The sequence below is a fragment of the Emys orbicularis genome, chromosome 2 (genome assembly GCF_028017835.1).
Source record: "Emys orbicularis isolate rEmyOrb1 chromosome 2, rEmyOrb1.hap1, whole genome shotgun sequence".
In the NCBI taxonomy this organism is placed as follows: domain Eukaryota; kingdom Metazoa; phylum Chordata; order Testudines; family Emydidae; genus Emys; species Emys orbicularis.
Window position 1 is genome coordinate 75,708,327 of NC_088684.1, and position 24,867 is coordinate 75,733,193.

Genomic DNA, 24,867 nt, shown 5'->3' on the forward strand with positions numbered 1-24,867 from the left:
ATTCTACATTTGTAAATTCAACTTTCATGATAAAGAGATTGCTCTACAGTACTTGTATTAGGTGAATTGAAAAATACTATTTCTTTTGTTTTTTACAGTGCAAATATTTGTAATAAAAAATAAAGTGAGCACTGTACACTTTGTATTGTGTTGTAATTGAAATCAATATATTTGAAAATGTAGAAAACATCCAAAAATATTTAAATAAATGGTATTCTATTATTGTTTAATCACGCGATTAATTGCGATTAATTTTTTTACTCGCTTGACAGCCCTAATTAAAACAATATTACTTCCCTTAAAATCTGCTGACCAAAGTTCTAATGAGGTGCTCTATATTTCCAGCTCTCCACTTCTTGGTAGCAATTCCATTGTGGTGTCTGTCCCACAGCTCCTGCGATGGTCACACGAATCCTGTATTCAACCTGTGTTAAACAGGGCTGTCATGATGATTTTTGAGCCAGTGGCCAATAAATAATCATGGGCTTCATTGACCTATGTGCATATCCTACTTTTCTCTGTCCCTTCCCCTAGCCTGTCTTCCTCCTTCTCTATGTACCTCTGTCTATTTTCTCATGGTCCTTTCCCCTTATGTCAAGCATGTTTTTAATGTAGTAGTTAGTAACCTATGTCTGATTGCCCTCCCAGATCCTACTGATGCTAAGCATGGTGTTGGGAATACTAATATTGCTCTCTAACACTGCTAGATAGTAGTCCTGCCTTTAAACAAAAGTCTTGTCCTTGATTTGCCTGGGCATATAGTATGGTAGCTCTATACATAAAAGCCCAAAGCAAACACAGTGTCATGGTATACGGAGTAGCATTAACAGGGCTCCCAAAACCTCAAGTGATCTGGGCCTGATCCTTTGGAGTGCAGGGCCCTCAACTCCTAATAACTTTATTGAGAGCTGAGTGTGCTCAGCACGTCACAAGATTTAGCTAACATGGAAGAGGTGGTGCTTGGAGCCAATATGAAAGTTTTTTAATTTAGAAATATTTCGTTATAGGTTGGCCAGAGTGGGGCGCTCTACCACACATATGGCTACTGGGAATTCTCTCCATCATTGCCCCTTTTCAAAGGGACCTTCCCTTCATGTTGCACAAGTCATTGAGCAAGGAGAGATGGGGAGCAATAAAGGCCAGTACCTCACCTCTGGAGACTCAACATTAGTTTCTTCCAGGGCTGCGGTGGCTAGAAACCCAAATACAATCTATTCGAGGCCACGTGTCACCTTTTGCTAAGAAATAAACAACAAATTAAACCTTTGAAATTAAAAATGTAAAATTTATTTTGGGTCAATTGGATGTAGAAAGAGGTGTACCCCACCATTGTCCCTGGGCTTAGTCCCCTATCAATCGTGGGACAATTTACTTTCATTTCTGGAAATTAGCAATATCAGAAATGTGGACTCATGAAGTTGAGGTTATCGACAGTGTTATTTGTGATAATTAATCCCACATCCTTTGTAGTGGCTTCTGTTTTGTCCATGTGTTCATTTAGAGTGTCTGTACTACACTTGGGCCTCAGAAGAGTGAGACACATCTCTTTTTCTAAAAGATCTGATCTAGGAATTATTTGGGGGAAGTTCTATGGCCTGTTATACAGGAAGTCAGATGAGATGATCGCAATGGTCCCTTCTGGCCTTGGAATCTATGAATCAGAACCCACTTTGGCGGGGAGGGGGAGGGGTTGGAGTTCCTGAGTCTCTGTGGAGTTTGCACCTGTGAAGAGAGTGGAGTAGAATGTCCTAATGCCTGGAGAAGCCCACTAATTAGGATTTTCCTGGTGATGGTCTTACATTGCCCAAAGGGATGAGACAAGCAAACTGGCAGAAGCTATCCTGCTGCTCTGATTCCTGGGGGTGAACTAGAGACTCAAACAGAAGAAAAGAAAACCAGAAACGTTTTCCTTTTATTTCAAAATGGATAAACTGATCCACTAAAGGCCTCTGCTTCCCCTTTTAAATGGTAACTGCTGGGATTTGCTGTCTCTCCTCCAGATGTGTTAGCTATAGTGCCCTCTTCCAGATGTGGCTGCCACTCAGGCTTGTGGGCTAACACCAGGTTCACAGGCCAGTTTATTTTGGAGACAAAATATTCCCTCACCACTTTTGCATTTTAAAAAAAATAAGAAGCAGGAAGGGACGTGGGTGGGTGGGTGGCGGTGCAGCCAGACTGAGGTCTGCTGCTCCCGCTGCTGTGGGAACCCTGCAAGTTAATGAGAATCCACCCGGGACCGCTGAGCTCTGCCTTAGTCCACCGGGTGCAAAGGAAAATCGCTCTGCCTCCTGCAGCTGGCCCTCTCTCTCATTTGTTGCTCCAATAAGCAATAATTAGGTCCTAAGCTAATGATGTGTCAGCTGATCTGCTGTGTGTGTAGAAGGGAGGGGGGACTCGGTGAAATCTCCATGGAAACCCTCCCCTTGCATCCCCCCACCTGGCTCTGGCTGAGGATGTGCTTGCAGCCGCCTCTGCTTCCCTGCGCCACCTTACTGCCTGGCCGCCCCGCCTGCCCCGCGTTCTGTAACCTGCTGCCGCCTGCAGCATGCGCACTGCCCGGGATCCCTAAATGGGACAATTCTGTCCGTCACGTAGCTGCTCAGCCGTCTCCACAGAAACTTTTGTCCCGCTGGCCAATCAGCGCGCGGGCGACGGGGGGGAGAGAGGTTTAGTGTGGAGCTTTGCTCTCGCTCAGCCTGTGCTGCTGCTGTCAGTCCCGGCTCCAGCCGCCGCGAGACCTTCCAATAGAGCCACTGAACAGAGCGAGCCTGGGAGGAGGAGGAGAAGGAGGAGGAGGGGCTGACCATTTTGCAAGTGCCTGCCTGGGACAAGGCTGCTCCACGGTGCGCCAGGGGGCCGAGGCGTTTCACTTTGCTGTCGTGCTGGAGACCAGAGAATATATATATATATATATATATACGTATATAAAAATGGGGAAATGCTGGCTGTGAAACGGACCAGGAATGTGTGTGCACTTGTCTGGCAGCCAGTTTAGCAGAGAAGCTGAACAGGAGCAGGACGGGTTGAAGCACACAGAGACAGAGTGGGAGTGTGTGTGTCTAAGACAGGGGATCTTGCAGACGCTGGGAGAGGAGGATGGGAACTCCCCTTCTCCTGGTTCCTTTTAATGATTGGAAATAGATATTGAATGGAGGAGCTGCACTCTGCATTTGTCTTGGAAGATCGTCAAGAGGAGCTAACAATTTGGCTACTTTCACCAGAGAAGGGGGTGTCCTTCATTACGTGGTAGGGGAAAAGAGAGAGAGATCAGAAATCTCAAGGGTGACTTGAAACTGTGGCAAAGCCAAAGGGAGAAAAAAAAACCGATCCCTTAACAAAATAAGGGGGTTCTATTAAGCATCCGTACGCAAACTTACTTGAATGCCTTGTAGCCAGTTTAGCAAGGAAACCCCAGACCAGAGGAGTCCTACATGTGTGAGCACCATTATTAAACTGGCAGACCAACCGACAGCCGTCTTCTTTTCTTTACCAACATCCTCCTGGGACTGATCTCTCTCCTTTGGTCTAATATCTGATCATATCTTGTACATATTTTTCCTCCATCTGCTGGGATTTTAAATAAATAAATGAGAATTCCTATTAGGGCATCTGAAATTCAATGGGACTGAGTAGGAGCAAGTGAAATTTTCACAGACCGTTAAAAAAAATAAAAATATAAAAAATATAGATGGGATTTGTTAGGAAGGAAAATAACAGGTAAGAACTTTCTTTCTTTCCCGTACTTTAACGCCCAGAGAAGAGAAATCTAAGGCAAAAACAGCCAGGGAACAGAGACCAATTTGCCCTTCAGTGTTTCCTCCATCCTGCACAGAGGCTGCTTTAGGAGAGGCACGGTCCTCCAGGACAGACACAGAAAACCCTTTGAAAAAGCAGCGAGGGCTGGCTGGGGTGGAGGGTGTTTTTTCACCTGCACCATCCCCGGTGCAGCCGGGTGGAGCTGATGCATGAGAGAAGAATACGAGTCAATATTCTATTTTCTCTTTTTGTTAAGCCAAGGGATAGGATTTTAATTATTTATAAATCAAAACCCTCTGGATAGACGCTACTGGAGACATTGGGATAGTCCTGCCTTGCACAATATTGGAGAGCGATCACGTACAGTAGAAGGATAAGAGAAGCCTCTACGAGACCCATTTGCCTTCTGTGATCCGGCACAGTTAAAAAAATGAACATTGCTACACTATTGAATTGATTGCTAGCCCCCTACCCATCCCCCCTGCCCACAACAAAAACAACAAAAAAATCAGCTGGGATCTGCTCGCACCGGGACCTCCTCATTCCATCTTGGTGGTGGATGCATTTTTCATGAGCACTAGGTGAACAGGTGCAAAGTACGTTTGGAAGATCCAGGCACGGCCCGTTTTGTAGTGTGTGTGGTATCTCGTAGGAGATTATGGAGAGCAGCGACCGGGACATGTACCGCCAGTTTCAAGACTGGTGTCTCAGGACTTACGGGGACTCGGGGAAAACCAAGACGGTGACCCGTAAAAAATACGACCGGATCGTCCAGCTCTTGAATGGCTCCGAATCGAGCTCCACGGATAATGCCAAATTTAAATTCTGGGTCAAATCTAAAGGCTTCCAGCTCGGCAATTCGGACGAGGTCAATGGTGCTGGTGGAAGAGGGAAGCAAGTGCTGTACGTGCCAGTCAAAACCACGGTTAGTAGAGAATTGTCTTCCTTGTTATATGTCGACAAATGCAGCCTATAGTGGGAGAGAGGACAGCCACAGTTGGCCCGTTTCTCTCTTTCCCCCTAAGTCATCACCATGTTGTATTTGCATGTCACATTATGCACAGGGTAGGGCTTTGTGGCCCTTTTTATTTAAAGCGATCATGCACCCCACTGCCCCCCCTTCCTCTATGCTGTTATTTTGGGGGGGAGGGCTATTGTCCCGGCCCCTTAGCTGTGTGGTGTCTGTCGCGTGTCTTGCCATTGTATAAAGGCCACACAATTACGATTACAGCGGCACATTTTCATAATATACTATTGCGATCGATAGAGCACGGTGTATCCTTACTGGCACAACGCCAAATGTGGCGCCGGTCGTTTATTTGGGGGCTTCCCCGGGATATCGGGTTTTTTTATTGTTAGACCACAGCCCCTGAGACACAGAGCAGCAGGGATATGCCTTGATGACTCTGGAGCGTTGCTATTTTATTAAAGGAGGCGAGGAGAGGATGATCAACAAAGAGAGGTTTCCACATGACCAAATGGTAGATTTTGTTTCTCTTTCTGGGATTGCTCAAGTCTCACAGCTATAAAGCTTAAACTCAATTGATGCCATCCAGTAGTAGCACCAGCCTTCCCAGGATCTGAATCTGAATAGCTAGACGCAGTTCTAACAGCGGCGGAGCTATTATGCTTGGTGGTGGCAAGAGCTACAGAATTTCCTATTTAAGAAGATGGGAACTATTGGCTACAAGTAGGTTTGCATATTGAACTCTTTAATATGTCATTTCCCCCCTCTAAACTACCTCAGGGAATCTAGATTCCTTATTTGGGGATCTAAAGATGGAAACACAGGCAATCTTTTATTTTTGCTTTGGCATTTTGGTTTGATAAACAATATTTTCTTTTGCATTGAAATCTCATCCTGGGGTAATGAATATGCTCCTGGATGGCATAATACAGAAGGCTTCTTGAAAAGTATTCTAGGTTTAATTACAACATGTGTTGCTGGGGAAAATCTGGAGATTCTGTAGAAGTATCTTCTTCAAAGTATTAATAAATCAAGGCATTTGGGTTGCTAGTTTATATTTGTCCTCTTTCTAATCATCAAAGTAACTGTTGTCAGGTAGTATAGATGTGGAATTAATTTTGTAAAGGAGTTAAAAGGCAAGCCATAGAGAATGTTCTGAGCAATGTTTATGTTCCCTCCTTACCTCTTCTATTCACAAAGGGTTCTAGGTCTGCCTATAGGTCCAGGCTTTACATGGAGAATGGCATGTTACTTTTCTAGAGTTAAACAGCAGATTATTAATATTTGATCCTGAGATTTTCTGTAGATCAAATAGATTTTGGGATGGAAATTGAAAATCAAGCATAGAACAAAGGAAAAATTATCTCAAATAGAAGTATACTTCTAGGCTGATTTATTTTATTCTTCCACTAATTGGAGCAGTGTTTTTTTAAGAGTCTTGCATGAAAGATCTTTTATTTCTTATGGGTTTACTTTTCATCACAAGTTCAGAACTGCAAGCAAATTCCTTATTTTGGGGCAAAATTCAATTAATGAACAGTCTGAATAAAAAGGCTAACTTTATTTTTTTCAAGATTTAGTAAAAGGTAGAGCTATTCTGGGCCTTTCAAAAAACAACACTTCTTTATGTCACCAACTTGTACATTGTCTGGCATCTTTACTAGGCCAGGAGGGTTTGGATTTCCTCCCCGCTTTTTGTTGTTCTTGATTTTTTCTGGTCCCTGTGTCTAGAACCTTTCTTGATGTGTTTACTTAAATGTTGGTCTTAATTCTTCTGCTTGCATTTGGAATCCTATGAATATTTGTGTATCTCTCTCTCAATAGACAGATAAATATTATAACCACCAACCAAGCACCATAACAAAAGTAGGACAACAGAGCTACCATAATACAGCCATAAAAACTTGAAGTATTTCTGCATTACATTGAATTATTAAACATAAAATATTAAGTAACAGATCCTGCAGTCTTTGCTCAGGTAAAATGTCCACTGACTTCCACTTGCCTGAGTGTTTGGTTTCCAAAATTTGTTTCACAGAATAAACAAGAAAAGAGTATGCACAGCATTCAGATACGACTTATCAGTTACTAAAAACAAATGTCATCAGTCTTAAACACTTAAGCACATGCAATCAATTTCATACTCCATTCACATAGGGAAGTAGCATTGTTTAAGCAGATCTGTAGAGTGGCATCTATTTGTTTGATATGTTACTATATGCCAAAGAGTACCAAATGCTCCAAAAGGAATTGTTTTATATATTATGGGTGAAATCCTGGACCCATTAAAGTTAATGACAAAACTCCCATTGACTTAAATGGTGCTAGGATTTCACTCTATAACTCAAAATTATGTTTTATATAGGAGTAAGCTGATGTTTTCAGATGGCACCCTTACAAGTTAGTATTGTTTAGCTCTCAAAAGCCCACTCTTTCATTCATTTAGTGAAATCCACACTAACTATTGAAGAGTTTATTCATTTCTGATAATTCAGAACTAGCCCTATTGTTTAGTTTTTACTTATGCCATTTTTGTCTTGCTGTTGTCACAGAAATTTGAGCTCCTCCTGCCCACAGAAACAGCCACAAACAGTATCAAAGCCTAAAAGAGTAAAAACTTTCTCCATCACTTGATCTCTCAAGAGGTAGAAGTAATTAATGTACAATTAATCATCAATGGTAATTCTGGCCAGCACAAGCACTCTCTCTGCATTACTTAGATTAAGTTACAATTTTAACTTCAAAATTAAAAAATAAGCAAATAATATGCAACTACGTTGTTAGGAATTATTCTCTCCTTGAAGCTCTAAAGTTTGTTGCTGTCAGCTACAGAGATTTGCTCCTGATGGTGCTGTAATCCACTGCTGCTGGTAATTAGACATCATTACTGCTGCGTTAAAGGGAAAGAGAGAAGGGGAGAGGACAGACTGGGGCTAATTAACTACTTGATTCTAATGAAAGAAAGAGAGACTGATAGCAACTGGGAGGTTGCACCGGAACAGACTAGACATACAACGCAGACTTAATTGAAGCAAGGGTATCTTGCAGGCTTAGAGTAGCTGAGGCTTGGTCTACTTTTTGTATTTCATGGGCAGTGACATGCTAGGTTTTGTTCCATTTTTCCCATTGCTTGTTTGGTGAGCATCCCAAAATCACAAGCCTGTTTTAAATATCAACTTAAATATGCAAGCAAGCGGGATATTTAGATAGTTACATGTAGGCTTCTTCTATTTTACTGGCCTGGTCTCCTCAAGAGCAACAGGAACAAATCAATCTCTGAATGTTCACATCGCTCTGTGGTCTAGGAGATGCACTTTTGGTCACCAAGCAACAACATCCTGCAAAACAGCCATTTTAGGTCCAGAGTGGGACAACACACAGTGAAGTATTTGAATACACAGTCCAGCGAACATCCTACTTCTGCTACTTTTCACATTGTTACTGTTATTGTCGTACATTCTTTTTCATTAAGCCCAAGCTGCTCTTTATGAGAACAGTGAAATGATGCCTAACTTAAAGGCATTACATAAAAGTATTAAATTGAGAAATATGCCAAATGGCTGACAATAATTAATATAAACTTTAATGGTTGGTACCCACAATCACTTATGAATGTGTAGAACTAATATTACTAGTGTAATATCTTTTTAAACTGTGTAAATGACTGTTATGATTGGTTTCCTTGTGTTCTCTGTCAATCCACTTTGCTGAAACTGTTGCCTGATTAAAAACTGGAGAACAAAATAATAATAATGAATTATCAGTATTATTTTTCTTGGTTTGTGTTATTCCTGGCCAAAAATATGGTTCCTAAAATCTTCCCAGATTTAGAAACTGATAAAAAAATAAGCTAACAAATAATGGGCCAATAAATACCATCAGATTTTAAGCAGAACTCCCCATTTAAATAAGAAATTCTGCCTACAAACTGATTGTAAGATGTGCCCCAATGTACAGAATATACTTTGTACAGAAATCTACAGGGACAGAAGCTCAAGGGCTCGATTCTGATAGTGTAAATCTGGAGTAACTGCACTGACTGCAATGGAGTTACTGAATAACTGAAATCAAGTCTTGCCTTCTGTATGCATTTTCCCATATTTCCTTTTATACTTTTCCCACTTGGGACCATAAAACCAACCTTCATTCAAAAACGAAAATATGTTGGCTTTAGTTAGATCCTTAGATCCTGACCCTACAGGAAGATGTAGGGTCCCTACAGGAATAATGGAGCTCCAAACAGGCTAAGGGTCTGCACTAATGGATCTGATTACAGGATCAGGGGCTTAAAAATTAAGGTTTATTGGGTTCAATAGACCAGTCTGTATCCTCATTTATCTATTCATGGAGTAATTTCCTGATCTTATAATTTGATGGGTGCAGTTTTGGTTATGAATACTAATATACAAGAAATACATTAAAGAAAAAATTGTTTGTATGTTAAAAGAGAAGGTGACATTGTTACTGTGTATTTTCAATTATTTTCATCTTGTGGGACACTTTATGGCAATCTAAAAGTGTGCAGCGTCATTTCAATACTTTTCTCTTTATTTTTGTAGCAGTTAGTATTAAAGGTGATCAAAAGAGTTTGGAAAATATATGTTGGTAGCGCTATACCCTAATGAACTACCAAAATATAACATATGTAAGTACCACATAAAGGTGAAACAATGTAATCAAGAGAGTGATGTTGAAGGTTGGCTGTAATTTATCCCAGAGTACACCTGTGCAGTAGTTCATAGTCCTACTAAATGCTTCCCCATTTCTCGAAAGCTCCACTCAACCCCTCATATCCTGCAATGTCTTGCTCATTCACCTTCCCCTCACAACCACATCTTTACTCAGCCCTTCACAGCTCCCCATTCCTCTTACCCACTCCCTATATCTCTGCTGCCCAGCTTGCTTCCTGGTCTGCTAATGGTCTCTGTGAGTAGTGGAGCTGAGGAATCAGGAAGGCGTACAGGTAGTGTCAGAAAATGGACATAGCTGATAGAACTAAAGAGTTCAGATGATTATTTTTTATGTAGCTCAATTAGACATTCTCTTTATTCATGAAAACCTATGTCATTAAAATTAAAATGTCAAAAGTGGCGTATATTTAAGATGTTGTGTGTGTGTTTATGTGTGTGATATTTTGGAGTTTGTGGTAACTGTGTTTGTTTAGCTAGAATTATACAAAGAAGTGTGAGGAAAAACAGAGCAAATTTTCGAAAAGAAAGCATCTGTAAATGTTTCCTCTGTAAAATTAGAAACTATTTTATTTTAAGATTAAATACAAAATACTGTTGTTCTTTGAATAGTGTGCCAAATTTAGAAACCAAATTAAATCACTTCAGTATGAAACAAGAATTTTAGTCTTCCTGTACGTGTAACTTTATCTGAACAAAAGTCACTACTGATATCTCCATTTTATACATATTTATACATACAACATACAACACAGTCAGACACCCACCGACCTTATAAAAAATTAATCACCCCAATAAAGAGCCAACATCTGGCATGAAAGTCCAAGTCTGTAACACAGTTCTTGGTCCCCATTTTTCTCCAGCAAATGTCTTGTAGAAGCAGTGTTCCAAAAATAAGTTGCCAGTTTAATTTATGCAAAATTTTGGAACTTTGCTTGGAATATTAAATTGGAGAAAGTGGACTTGATTCTCCACTGTTCTTTGGGCATTAAGCCTACACCAAAGTGCAGGAGGCAGCTGATGAGAGTTGGCACAGCCAGAAGACAAAAAGAAGAGCTAGCTGGCAGAGGAAGCAGCACAAATGGTGAAGAGAAAATTGAGGAGGTAGATATGGAGAAAGATTAGGAAACATCAAGAGAACACTGAAACTCCTGATTCTACAGCTCAGATTTACCTAGGTGGAGAGCCCCTGGCAGCAGAAAGTTGGATGCGGTGGCACAAGGCACCACAGAAACTTCATTCCTGAGTAGCTTGCAGGCCAACACAGCTCTCAAAATGGGCAGCATTGACAGAACAACTAGTGTGGCTGAGGGAAGTATTGATTCTGCAAATCTCGTAGGGACCTGCCAGAAGAAGATAAAGCTGCCTCTGACTGGTGAAGTCCCTGAAGGAGGGCAGCTGGCCAGGTTGGTACATGCCTGTGCAGTTTGTGCTACTCTCTACTGGCAAGAGTGAACCTGATCTTGCACCCTTTTCACCTAATACTTTTTACCCTATTTAAGTAGATGAGCATCTACTTTTAAAAGACCACTTTTAAACAGGTACACTGAGGTAAAATATCCAGATAGGCAAAGAACACTTGCCACAATTAATGATGTTGGGCATTCTTGTACATATAAGGGACCTTGTTAAAGGTCACCATTTCTTTGTCTGATGAATGGCAACTTCCTACGCATTCATTTCAGTGTGAGTTTTATGTCTATTAGTACAGGGTTCTCAACACCTAATCCAAAGTTTTGTAAATTGAGTAACTTGCCATTTGGAGATATATATGTATAAGGACTAAAAACAGTCCCCTAAATTTAATATAAAATTTGAACCACTAACTTGTACCTGTGAATACATATCAATTTAAGGGACTATCTGTAGTGGAAATTTTAGTTAATAAATCTAATCTATAGCAGAGTTCACCTTAAGCAAAGACTTTTTTCCAGACATAAATGTACAATATGAACTTTGGTCATTTTTATTAAATGACCTATTTGAAACTAGGCTGAAATTCATTCAACCATTTTCACTTGAGAGGTTGTAAATGAGCTCCATTGGGAAATGTCAGGAAAGAATTTTACCAATAAATTCACTGTCTGAAAGTTTTGTAAATTGTTGTTCCCCAAAACTCTTTGATTTAGCAGCAGACTACCAATGCTATTACGCCTTGGCTTCCTTTAAAAAAAAAAAAAAATTCAGAGAATATGGCCGCTTATACTTGAATCACTCTCACTGCAGACTACAATTTCTAACATGGTCAAATATGCGTTGTGGTTAATCTCAATGTCTGCTAGCCAAAAACCTTGTCACAACATTGCCTGTGAAATCGTGTACGGTCTAAACTCAAGTCAGACACAGAACTCAAGTAGCTGATACTTAATTATAAGCTGCTCTTTTGGTAAAACAGCCATTTTAGTGGTATGTGGAAAATCAAACTTTTAGAAGTGACTTGTATTCTCTAGGCCTGAATTGACAATTAAACAATTATTTAAATACATTAGGAGCAGCAAGCCTGTGGTAGGGCCACTGGTTTTGCCAGACTGCAAGAGCAATCAAAGAGCATGAGAACTTTCACTGAAAATAAATGATTTAATTCAAAGGCTTCCCCACTGTAAATGATGAGGAAGTACTTATCCCCGGATTACACTTTATAGGTAATGAAACTGAGGCACTGATAGAAATAGAGGTATAATTAGAAGAGGTGATGGGACAACTCAAGATAAATTGCAGTAAATCGCCAGGACTGGTACAAATCCAAGAGTTCTGAAGAATTAAAGAATGAAGTAATTAAAATATTAACATTTATCATTTGCCATTAAAACAGCTATGAAACTGGGGGGTGGCCAAAAATCTATAAAAAAGCGGTAAGGATGTTCATAGAAATGATAGACCTGTGAGCTGTATTTCAATACCAGAAAAGAAACAGTAAGAAAATCATTACAGAGTTGTTAAGTCCTTAGATGAGCATAACACGATTGATATAAACCAGCAAGGCTTCTGCAAGGGTTAATTATATTTCTCTAGCCTGTTAGAATTCGTTGAGTTAACACAATATGGAACTGGTGTATATAACTTTAGACTGTCAAGTCTTTTTATAAAATAATTCAGAAGATGAAACTTAGGGCCTGAGTCTGTTTCCACTGAACTCAAAATGAGTCTGATATTGACTTTCGTGGGAGCAGGATTGGATCCTTGGTAATGATGGTGTAAGAGACAAAAAGTCCTGAAAGACTAAATGCTGGTTAAGATATGGGAAACAAAGGATTGGAATAAATGGCAATTTTCAGCATGGGAAGTGATTAATAATGGTAGGAATGGAGTTCAATATATATAATGATTTGGAAGACAGGTGAATAGCAAGGTTGTCAACATTTGGTGGGGAACAGACATGCAAATTATTTAGGTTAGTCAGCTAGGGAGCACTGGGAGGAGAAAAAAGAAGTACCATAAAAAGTAGAAAAATAAGAAATATGGCAGATGAAATTCACTCTAGACTAGTGGAAGGTAATTCACATAGTGTGTCATTGCCCTTTAATCATTGAAAGAAACAATTTAAAGTTTTTGGACACACCTGAGGTTGCTACATTATGTGTAACTTCTTAGGGAAAATATCTAGGAACTATCTTCTTAATGCATAGTAGGAGTAAAAAAAATAAGCTGTTAGACTGTGTTAAGAAGGGGATAGAGACTAATATGGAAATCATATTCTGCTTATTAATTCAGTGGTATACTCTTGATTTTAATAATGTGTTCAATTTGGTTACCTCTTCTCTAAAGGGATATAGAAGAGATTTTAAAAAGTCCAGATAAGTCAACAAAACTAATTAAAGACATGGATACTTCCAAAAGAGGAAAAATTAAAATGACTAGAATTATATAATTTTGAAAGGCAAAGGTTAAAAGAAAGTATGATGGGAGTACATTAGATAGTGAATAATGTAGAGGTGGCCAGTCAGATGCTATTCCATCAGACAGGAATATGTGACAACTGACATTAAAAAGTAGCAAATACAGGCCTAGACCGTAGCTTTAAATCTCTGGAAGTTGGGTAGAAAGTCTGCACTGCAGCTCCTGCAGGAATTCTGACTGACTCAATCAAAATTTCTATTGCGGATAATACAGTGGAGTGGCAGCTCCAGGTACTCTTTGGAGAGGTGCAACCTGCACTCCCTTTGTGCCAGTTCTGCTCTGCTGATTGGGGCAGAGCAAAGGACAAGGTCATGGTCCCACCTTCATCCTGTTTCTCCCATCCTCCTTTTGAGTTGCTAGTATCAGTGATAACATTAACCTGAAGCAGTCCTTGACATTGCAGAGAGGGAGGTGTCTTTTTTTGTCCTCTCCCAATGAGCTCCACCAGGGTCAGCCACACTCTGGCCTGTAGAATCGGTAAAAGGAAGGACTATTAGACAAATCTATAACTAACCTGTAGCTCCTCGTAAACTCCCAGCACCCTTCCATTTCCCTCTCTTGTGGTCTGGGTTTCTCATTGCAGAATGCTGGTGGCCCCCTCCTTCATTCTTTCATTTCAGATCTATCTCTACTAGTAGGTTTAATCCTCAGCTAGTAGGTTTCATGTACATATGCTGATATTGGCTGAGGTTAGAGAATAAAATCATTCCATGGCATAGTACTGTGTAATTTTGCCCGGGTATATTATGTTTTGTTTGGGGATTTATTTTACTATTTTCCCTGGAAACATGTTGTATAGGCTGCCATGGCAACAAGGACTAGATGGATCACTGGTCAGTTCCAGTATGGCAGTTCCTGTGTATTTGTTTCTGAAGTGATATTAGTCTAGAGGAGGAAAAGAGGTGTTAGCTGTAATGTTCTGGCAATACCCTATATGGGTCAATCCACAGTGACATTGATAGTGATTCGGGCAAAAAGTTTATGATCAACCACCCCTTCAAAGCAAATGTTCCTCCACCTCTGATTAATGGTAATATATGTTATTTCCACCTAAACTTTTTTTGCAGAGCTGCTGTGCTAGCATATTTCGTTGGTGCTGAAATACTATTTAATTATTACTAAGATGACAGGAAAAGGACAGGAACCAGACCAGGATTGTTTGTGAAAAAAATGGCAAACACTAGACACAATTACCTCATTCAAATGAAAGATGATTTCTAGAAGGCAATGTGGGGTCTTTTCCATGGTGGTAGATAACCCAGGTATCTGAAGGAAATATGGGATGTAGGTGTACGTTTATATGACATGTCCATTACACTTTTCTATATACAATAGGGGGAAAAGTAAGTACAAAACTCATGCTATTCTCTCTTCACTGGAGAAACTGATAGTTTTTCATATCCTCTTCTGGTAGCTTTCTATCATTTTATAAAAGTAAATCAACAAATTCTACAGCCATTGTTCCCATATCTATAAAAGAATTCTAATCAGAGCAAACATTCAAACCCTTCAGTTGTCACACTTTCTATCAACAGATCCTTCATTCACATACTATGGTGGTAGGTGCCAGTGCAAAACCCTGAGAAAGGCAGACAGAACTCCAAGAAGTATTTTTACCCCCTTTTGCCTGGATTTAGGATTTCTCAACAAGGTTCTAACACAAAATAAGTCTGTAGGGACACACAACATCAAGAGGCTATGCTCATTGCCAAAATCATCAGCGTTTTAACAAGATGTATAATGCAGATTCATTTGGGGACTATAACTCTGCCCATTTGTCCTTGTAATAAATATTGGGACAAATTCTTCTGTTGGTTTTACCTGTGCAACCATACAGGCTACAGACAGTTTGGATTGGTGTAACTGAGAGATAACTTTGGCTCATGATATGCATTTAAGGAGTTAAATGTGCATTTAAAAATATAAACCAAAGTTTTCCACCTCTAAATAAATTATACATTTTTCCTCCGTAGCTGCTCTTCTGTGTAGCAAATACCAATGTTGTTCTCTCCAGAACATCCTAATTTTGCAAAGAATACACCTGGATTTAGGGTCAGGAGTGTGATAATGAAGTAATGCAACTGTAAATACCACTTTAGCTGCATCCCTGTCTACTTTAACCATGGAGACTATTTTCAAAAAAGAGTGGGAAAATGTGTTCTTAAACAGGAGATAGTGAGCTAGCTTCATGTTTACGAATATTAGGAAGTTTTTTAAATTTTTTTTTCTAGAATTGTAATAGATTAAGTTAGCTTTTCTGATCATTATTTATCTATCTGGGAATTTTACCAAATAATTCCATTGGTAATTACTGATTTTTCTATATTTACAGAAAACTGGTTTTTCATAAATATTGAGATGTGATATTAGCGACATCTGTGATTTTTTATATAAGCATTTAACAAATTAACAACTAGCACCATCCATTGCAGTTTGAAAGTAGGCAATAAACAAAGTGGAATGTATTTGTTTAGGTTATAATAACTCATTAATCTTTTAATGAAACTCACTTAGTAGGAGCAGTGAGCAAGCCAGAGGAGGACATATGGAATAATTAAGGAACTGTAACTGTAAAAAGTTGGGGAAGAAGATGAATTTGGGTAAACTGTTACTAAGGGCCCAATTCTGCCACCCTTATTTGCATGGGGTGAAATTCACCACTGGGAGAGGGCTATCACAAGCATATAAATAACTTCATAGCACAAGGATTATGCACCCTACTTTGGGGTCTTTTGTAGGTCTTTAGTGATGAATAGGCCTAGTACTGATCCTCTGCCTGGGGGTGAAATTCACCTACTGAGTAGTATACCATGCTTACTCCATGCATAAGTCCATTGATATCAATGAGTGCTGGTGGCAGATTGGATAGTGAAGCAAGGTATGAACATGATCTATTAAAATAAAATTCCTTATTTTATATTTTTAAGATTAATTTAACTATAATTACCCTACTTACCTTGCCATAAAATATTCAGGCAAATTTAGCTTTGATGTAATCCTCAGAGTGACCTCACTGAGTTGCTGTAGCTCACACCACTCCTGAATATGGCCTTTATTCGTTGCTTATAACATATTCTACTGTAATTGTCTCAGCCAATCACAATGAAGTGTATACTTACTTCTTATTTATGAAAATCCTCACACTGATTGTTCGAGAGGGTCTGAGTTGTAGAATGGTTCATTGGCTTTAGACTTTTGAACTTTACCTGCATTGAAGCACATGAAACATAGTTTTTTCTCACCTTTCCAACTAAACATTCTCCTCACACACATTTTTTCTGTTTATTTTAAAAGTTTTCTATTCTCCCTCTTCCACAGCTTTTGCAACAGCAGCTCCAGTGGCAAACAGTACCAAATTCAGAATAATAGTAATTAAGATAATGAGTTATAAAGTAAATGAGGTAAAAAGTAAGGAAGTTTTCCATATTTTGGGCTATTGGTCTTTAGCCTCAGGGTTTATGAAGCCCAGCATATAATGCTACCTACAAACGGAGCAATCACAAATTATCAACTACCTAACCACTGGAAATAGAGGGGAAAATTAAGTTTTCCATTTTTCACTAAAGATTTTTCTGCAGAAATTTGCCCTTCTAACAATGAATGCTGCCACATCTTATTTCTAAGTACAGTTTATTACTCAACAATGCAGTATTATTTATTTTATACATTAGCGTAGCACCCATCATCATAGCGAATTCGTAGCTAACTAGAATGTATTTGCTGCTAATACTCAAAAGTTTTTTTTCTTTACACACATGTGCAAACCTGAATATAAACATGAGGTATACTTTAAGAACATAAGAATGACCATACTGGGTCAGACCAATGATCCATCTAGCCCAGTATCCTGTCTTCTGACAGCGGTCAATGCCAGATGCTTCAAAGAGAATGAACAGACCAGGGCAATTAACTAACTGTCGTCCAGTCCAAGCATCTGGCAGTCTGAGGCCTAGGGACACCCAGAGCATTGGGTTGCATCCCTGATCATCTTGGCCAATAGCCATTGATGGACCTATCCTCCATGAACTTATCTAATTCTTCTTTGAACCCAGTTATAGTTTTGGCCTTCACAGCATCCCCAGGCAATGAGTTCCACAGATTGACTGTGCATTCTGTGGAGAAGTACTTCCTTCTGTTTGTTTTAAACCTGCTGCCTATTAATTTAATTGAGTAACCCCCGGTTCTTGTGTTATATGAAGGGGTAAATAACACTTCCTTATGCACTTTCTCCACACCATTCATGATTTTATAGTCCTCAATCATATCTGCTCTTGTCTTTTTCAAATTGAACAGTCCCAGTCTTTTTAGTCTCTCCTCACATGGAAACCAGTCCGTACCTTCATTCATTTTTGTTGCCCGTTTCCATTTCCAATATATCTTTTTTGAGATGGGGCGATCAGAAATACAAACAGTGTTCCAGGTGTGGGTGTACCAGGGGTTTATATGGTGGCATTATGATATTTTCTGTCTTATTATCTATCGCTTTCCTAATGGTTCCTAACATTCTCTTAGCTTTTTTGACTGCCATTGCACAGTGAGCAGATATTTTTAGAAAACTATCCACCATGACTCCAAGATCTCTTTCTTGAGTGGTAACAGCTACTTTTGACCTCATCATGTTGTATCTATAATTGGGATTATGTTTTTCAACATATTTCAAATTATTTTGCCTTTATCAACATTGAATTTCATCTGCCATTTTGTTGCCCAGTCAACCAGGTTTGTAAGATCCCTTTGTAACTCTTTGCAGTCTGTTTTGGACTTAACTATCTTGAGTAATTTTGTATCATCTGAAAATTTTGCCACCTCACTGTTTACCTCTTTTTCCAGATCATTTATGAATATGTTGAACAGCACTGGTCCCAGTACTGGGGGACACCTGGGGAACGCCACTATTTACCTCTCTCCATTCTGAAAACTGACCATTTTATTCCTTCCCTTTGTTTCCTGCCTTTTAACCAGTTACTGATCCAAGAGAGGACCTTCCCTCTTATGCCATGACTGCTTATTTGCCTTAAGAGCCTTTGGTGAGGGACCTTGTCAAAGGCTTTCTGAAAGTCCAAGAACACTATATCCACTGGATCATCCTTGTCCATGTTTGTTGACCTCAAAGAATTTTAATAGAATGATGAGGCATGATTTCCCTTTACAAAAGCCATGTTGACTCTTCCTCCAACAACCATGTTCATCTATGTGTCTAATAATTCTGTTCTTTACTGTAGTTTCAACCAATTTGCTTGGTACTGAACTTAGGCTTACTGGCCTGTAATTGCCAGGATCGCCTCTGGAACCTTTTTAAAAATTGGTGTCACATTACTTGTCCTGCAGTGACTTGGTACAGAAGGTGATGTAAGTGATAGGTTACACAAGGTTACGTATCACTTTGTAGTTTAGGAATATGTTCAGATACAGTGAGATAATAGCATTAATATCCATTTGCTATGTGTTGTGTTACCCATTTTCTTCTTCAATTCTTGTCATTTTTGCCTGCAAATTGACGACTGTCATTTACTAATAGCCATAGATTTTTGTTTCTTTACACTGTCTGTACTTCCAGACCTTGAGGCCTGCTGCTTCTAATTTTGCATTCCAGCCCAACTGCAAGAGCTGAGCGTCAAATGTATGTATCATCTATGGGGAGTAGGATCAGTACACTTGTGTAACATTAGTTAGTTGAACCACTAAGTTGCCTGCATTTTAATTTTTTGATCTTTGATTGGAAAGCATATTATTTTGGTGAGTAACCAGATGCAGCCTAAGCTGCACTCATGAGGAGATCTACAAGTGGGCTTCTAAATCTAGGTTACTGTAAAATAAAATTTAAAAAATCAATTAACCGGAGAATCTATTAGGTCCAATCCACCCACCACCATCTGGAGCAATAACTTATCTGTCTTATTATTTATCTAAACAAATTTTGTACATGATGAGAGTGGAAATATGGTAAATATGCTGATTTTAGTTGAAATCATTTGCATGTTAATTTTATAAAATTTCCAAGGCCAGAATGACTGAATTTAGGAATTACTGAATAACAATACCATTGTAATCTGAAATTTACTGTTTTAGGACCCAATCCTGTTTCTACTGAAGTCAATATCAAAATCCCACTGATTTCAATAGAAGCAGAATTGGGCACTAATACTTCTAAAAATTCTAGGTGGTAATACAAATGGCAGTAACTTGCTCATAATACTACACATTACCACAATAGTATTTGGCTGTCAGCATTTTCATTACTTTTTAAAGAATATACAGGGTCAGATTTTCAGGAGCACCCAGCTTCCACACCACAGAGGGCTTGAGCCATTTTACAGTGATTCTATTCACATCTGGAACTCTTTGGAAACAGATTAGGATTCTGCTGCGTGCAGCTGAGTCAGTCGTGGCTCCCTGGCCATGTGCTAAGGGCTTCTGTAAAGTAGGGAGAAGATCTCTTGCTGCCAAGAGACAAAGAAAATACATCTGTACTCCTCATGATGTACCTATGACACTGGATACCAAATATGCCCATCCCGAAAAGAAACCTCAAAGGTGAGTGCCCTTAAATGGTTCAGGTTTTTTCTCTCAAACTGAACCAGAGGATCATTATGGGCAACTATTCCTCTCCCCCATATTATTCAGCAAGGATCAGTTATCTCTTCCTGTTATTCAACATCTATTTTTTAACCACTGGAAGAGCTGGTGAAACAACATGGGCTAAAGTATGAATAGTATATAGGCAACACCATCTCTTTATGTCAAAGGTAAACAGCACCATTTCCCAGCATTCTCAATAATTTACTCAAAATTTACACCTGGCTGGCTAATGCTGAATCCAGACAAGACTAAGGAAATACTGACAAGAAGAGAGAAGTTCTGCAGGAAATTCAAAGGTTAAGATTACTACCGCAACATTAACTTAGTCATATTAAAACATATATTTAACAGCACAGCCCCCAAAATATTGCATCTGTCATGTGTGTGCTGTGGCCAAGCTATAGTTGCTGTGGGAACCATAATTGAATTTTCTAACTTTTTGCATGTTCAATTTTGCATTAACATACCCCTTTGAATTTATTTTTAGTACTATACTCTAAGGTCATATGCTGCATGTTTTTTCTTTACAAGCATAAACATTTTATCATTTAAAATAAAGCTAAATCCTATATATTCTTTAAATGACTATAAGATCTGCATAGATATTAACAGAAGTAGGAACATGATTCAGGAACAATTACCAAATGTCAATCTGGTTAATTTTTTGTGTATAAAATAAAAATGGGAGTGTTATAATTATTGTCTTTTGAGCATGGTATTAAGAACAAACCTTTACTTGTTATATTGATGTGTTTTCTGGAGCCATTTAAACACAGTAAGAGGAAAGCATCTCAACCCTAATTGGTGTAAAAACCTTGAAATTCCCATAAACAAATATCTATGATGCCTAAATTATCAATTGAAATTAATGGGAATAATTTTATTTTTCTTACCTGTGAAACATGCATTATGTGTGACTATGACTTGTGGATATAATGAATGAACTGAGAAATACATATATCTGCCACTGGTTTAGCAATTGGCAGACATTTCTTCCTCCCCTCCCCTCCCCCTATAGCCATATGGTACGGTAAATAAGTGCTATAGGGTTTCCTAAGCTAGGTACAGTCCAGAATTCTTGTTGAAAATATAGTTCCTATACGATAGCTCTTGCATCGTACACAACGTTTGTCCCCTACAAGCACCTCTCCCTGCCTGTGCGTTCAACAGCCGGATAATAACCTAGAAACTGATCTCACACACCCTGTGTTTAGCATACACCTTGGGAGAGAGAGACGACCGGGTGAATCAAAGAGCTTAGTGCTGGCAGCTTAAAAGGGGGCCATATGCCCTGCCTGGCTGCTCTAGTGGTTTTCTCTAGGTTGGTCTGACCCACTCAGGGGGCGCCGCTCATTAAAACAAAGGAATGGGATTGGGAATGGGACCCTCCCTGTAACATCAGGGGGAGCAGCAGTGTAACGTCGCCGGCCTTTGTGTGGGGCTGACCAAGGCTCCCCTAGAGAGGGGAAGGGGGCTCCTCCCCCGGGGTAACACTGCGGGAGAAGCCGTGGCCCTGGCACAAGGAGGGCATGAAAGTCCGTCCCAAGGGGCTCCGTGTGGCACGAGGGTTTCCCGTCCCAGCATCTGTGCCACAGGCCCCGCTCCCCGGGAGGAGGAAAGGAGCAGCCCTGCTCTCCCCGTCCCCGCTGCTGCAGGGTGTGCCGCTGGGGCAGGGCCAGCTGGAGCCCCGCTGCGGAGGCTGCGCTCTGCCCGAGCCGGCTGCGGAGGCTGCAGCGAGACACAGGATGGGCCGGGGGCCATGCTGCTCTGGCTGCGTCTCTGCGGCTGCCTCCCCCGCCTCCCGGCTCCGCCACGGCGGCTGCTGGGTTAATTGATTCAGGGCCCGGACTGGCACTCAGGGCCCTATGGGGCGGCGTGGGGGGGAGGCTCTCCCTGCCTCCCACCCCTCCTGTTCCTATAGTAACACTGAAATACCTCCAGCGCCGGCAGGGCTCGGAGGCGCCTCTCCGGATTGGTGGAGTCTCTGGGTGGGGAGGGAAGGGAGGGGAGGGGAGGGGGGCAGAGCAGGGAGCGGAGCTGGGGCAGGCCCGGCAGCAGCAGCAGCAGCAGCAGCAGCAGAAGGCTGAGCGCATCCTCCTCCTCCCCGCCCCCCACCGTGCCGCGGCCCCTCGAGTTCCCATGGAGACTGTGTGTGCAGCAGCAGCACCTGGATGGGCAGCAGCCTGGAGAGATGCAGGACCATAGAAAGGCACCCACCCACGCTGACACCCCAACACGTGCTGCTGCCGAGTGACCCTGACACCCCAACCCTGACACACTGACACCCCAACACATACTGCTACCCAGGGACACTGACACCCTAACAGTGACACACACTGACACCCCAACACATACTGTTACCCAGTGATACTGACACCCCCCCAACACATATTGTTACCTAGAGACACTGACACCCTAATACTGATAAATACTGATCCCCAACACACGCTGCTATGCAGTGACACTGACACCCCCAATAGACTGACACTGACACCCCAACACGCCAGTACTGACACAGTCATAATAACACCCACCCCCAACACATATTGACACCCAATGACACTGACATGCAGTGAAACTGACCCATGCACATTACTACACACACACCAGTACTGACACACACAGTCATAATCACACACACACCAACACACATTGCTACCCAATGACACTGACACCCTATCACTGACATACACAGTGACAATGACACACTCCCAATACTGACTCATGCATTGATATTTACACACACACACATACACACACTCACACACCACTTACAGCTACTGACATTGACAACCCCAATACTGACACAGATACACAGCAATACTGACATGGAGTGACACTGACATACACATACACACACACACTGCTGCACCCACAAACATACACCAATACTGACATGCATGGTGACAATGACACCGCCCATACTGACAGGCAGTGACAATCACACTCACACTGCTGCACACATAACTCTCCCCATTCTTGACACATGCAGTGACAGATACACACGCTGCTGTACAGCAAAACTGGCACACATACATTAACACTCACACGCATATGCTGACACTGACGCACAGTGACACAGACAACAAAAAAATCACCTATGTGACAAGGTACTCTTGAGCAAAGCAGGGATAGGAATAGGAATAATTGCTAGTCTAATTAAAGATGTAGCCCTGACCCTAGAGCTAATAAGACCACTCGGCTCAGAACTGGACAACAGAACGTTTCAGAGACTTCCCCCGCATCACCACCTACACAGAAAAACTCCAGAGCATCAATTCAAGATACAGCCCTAGCCCCATCACTAGCAATGGGCCCATAGTAGTAGAAACATGCATAACCAAACCTGAATACAGTAAGAAGACAGATAACAATATTATAGAAATATTATATACATTATATATTATATATAATATATTATATAGTAATACACACACACACACATACGATGTAGTAAACTCTCACTTCCATATTCTGGATGCTCTTCACAACTCTAGGCATAAATTACTATTCACAAAATTATGAAAATGACCTCATGTGCTATAAGTAGCTGGAAGACACAAGACTGCCCTTGATCTTTGGACACAAGCCCTAAATCTCTGATTTATTCAGAATGCCATGACATGACCATACCACAGGAGACCTGGCTAGGCAAAGATAGCCCTGCCCACTGCCACAGTGGCTATAAGAAACAGCAAGTAAATGCTGTAAAGTCCTGGTGTCCAATCAGTGGCTTTCAAGGCACTAAGTTGTGGCTCTCAAGGGCAACAGCATTAAAAAGAAAACTTTTATTTGGTTACAATTTGAAAATATGATCCCTGAGCTCTGAAATTTTTAACCTGATGAGTTTGAACCAGTTCTGTCACCATGGGGAGGAGAAAGGGGATTGTCTGCCCAACTGCCTCCCACCTGCAGCCCTAGGACAAGCAAAGAGCACTCTGAATCATAGGCGTGGGAACTAGGAGTGTGGGGGGTGCTGCAGGTTTCACATGGGGCTCCGCTCCCGGCCCTGCAGGAGGGATCCCGGCTACCGGCCCCGTGCCCAGGCTCTGCTGCTCCTGACCCTGCATGTGGGCTCCTGGCTGCCAGCATCACATGTGGGCTCTGCTCTCGGCCCCGCACATGGACTCCACTGCCAGCCCCTTGCCTGGGTCCTGGCTGCTGGCCCCATGCCTGGGGTCCCAGCTACCGGCCCCACACCCGCCCTTCAGCTGTGGTCCCAGCCTTGGCCCCCTTACCCCTCTCCGGATCCCCCTCCTGGAGACATTGCCTGCTCCTGGCCCCAGCTTGGGGGGGATGGGACAGGGGTAAGGGGGCTGGCTTTCAGCACCCCCACTATTAAAAGTATTCCAGTGCCACTGCTCTGAACAGCTGCTTCCTCTTCTCTGCTTCACCTGTTCAGTTGCTCCCCTGCTGGCTGCCTGCTGCATTGCACAGGGGAGGAAGGAAAGAACTGCTCAGGCTGCTCTATTGCTTGCTTCCCTGCTGGGCTATGGGAGCCCAGGGGAGAGCAGGTAGGAATTTGATTGGCTCTGCTTGAGTGGAGGTGAGCACATAGTTGACTCCCTTTTCCCACACAGCTGTCTGGAGCAGACCAGGAGATGGGCGGGGGTGGGCACAAATGTCCTTAACCCCAACATCTACAGAGGTTTCTCTTTTAGGTGCAGGATCAGCAAACTGTTCTATAGCATCCTCAATAAGGGCCTGATTCTATGCTGTTGAAGACTGCTGGAAAACTACCATTGTCTTCAATAGTGCAGGACTGAGACCCCAAATGATAATAAAATACCAGACCAATAACACCACAATCTATGAAAATCAAATTGGTTTCCTCTGTGAAGAAAAAAGCAAACCCAACCCACAATATATTTATTCCAAAGACACCCAGAAAAAAATAGCAGAAAGATATCTGCTTTCTTTACAGACTTTAATATAGCTTTAAAATAGATTGTTGCCAACTCTCGTGATCTTATTGTGAGT

The 24,867-nt window shown here is 41.2% G+C and overlaps 1 protein-coding gene across 3 annotated transcripts in view; it reads left to right on the top strand.

Annotated features, from left to right (window-relative positions):
- The first annotated feature begins 4,414 nt into the window (after window positions 1–4,414).
- The window catches only part of NOL4 (nucleolar protein 4), a 245,823-nt gene continuing 225,370 nt past the window's right edge, over window positions 4,415–24,867 (top strand). For all 3 annotated transcript variants that reach the window (XM_065399159.1, XM_065399160.1, XM_065399161.1), the window contains exon 1: window positions 4,415–4,681. In XM_065399159.1, the coding sequence (XP_065255231.1) occupies window positions 4,415–4,681 (267 nt within the window). The remainder of the gene's footprint in view (window positions 4,682–24,867) is intronic.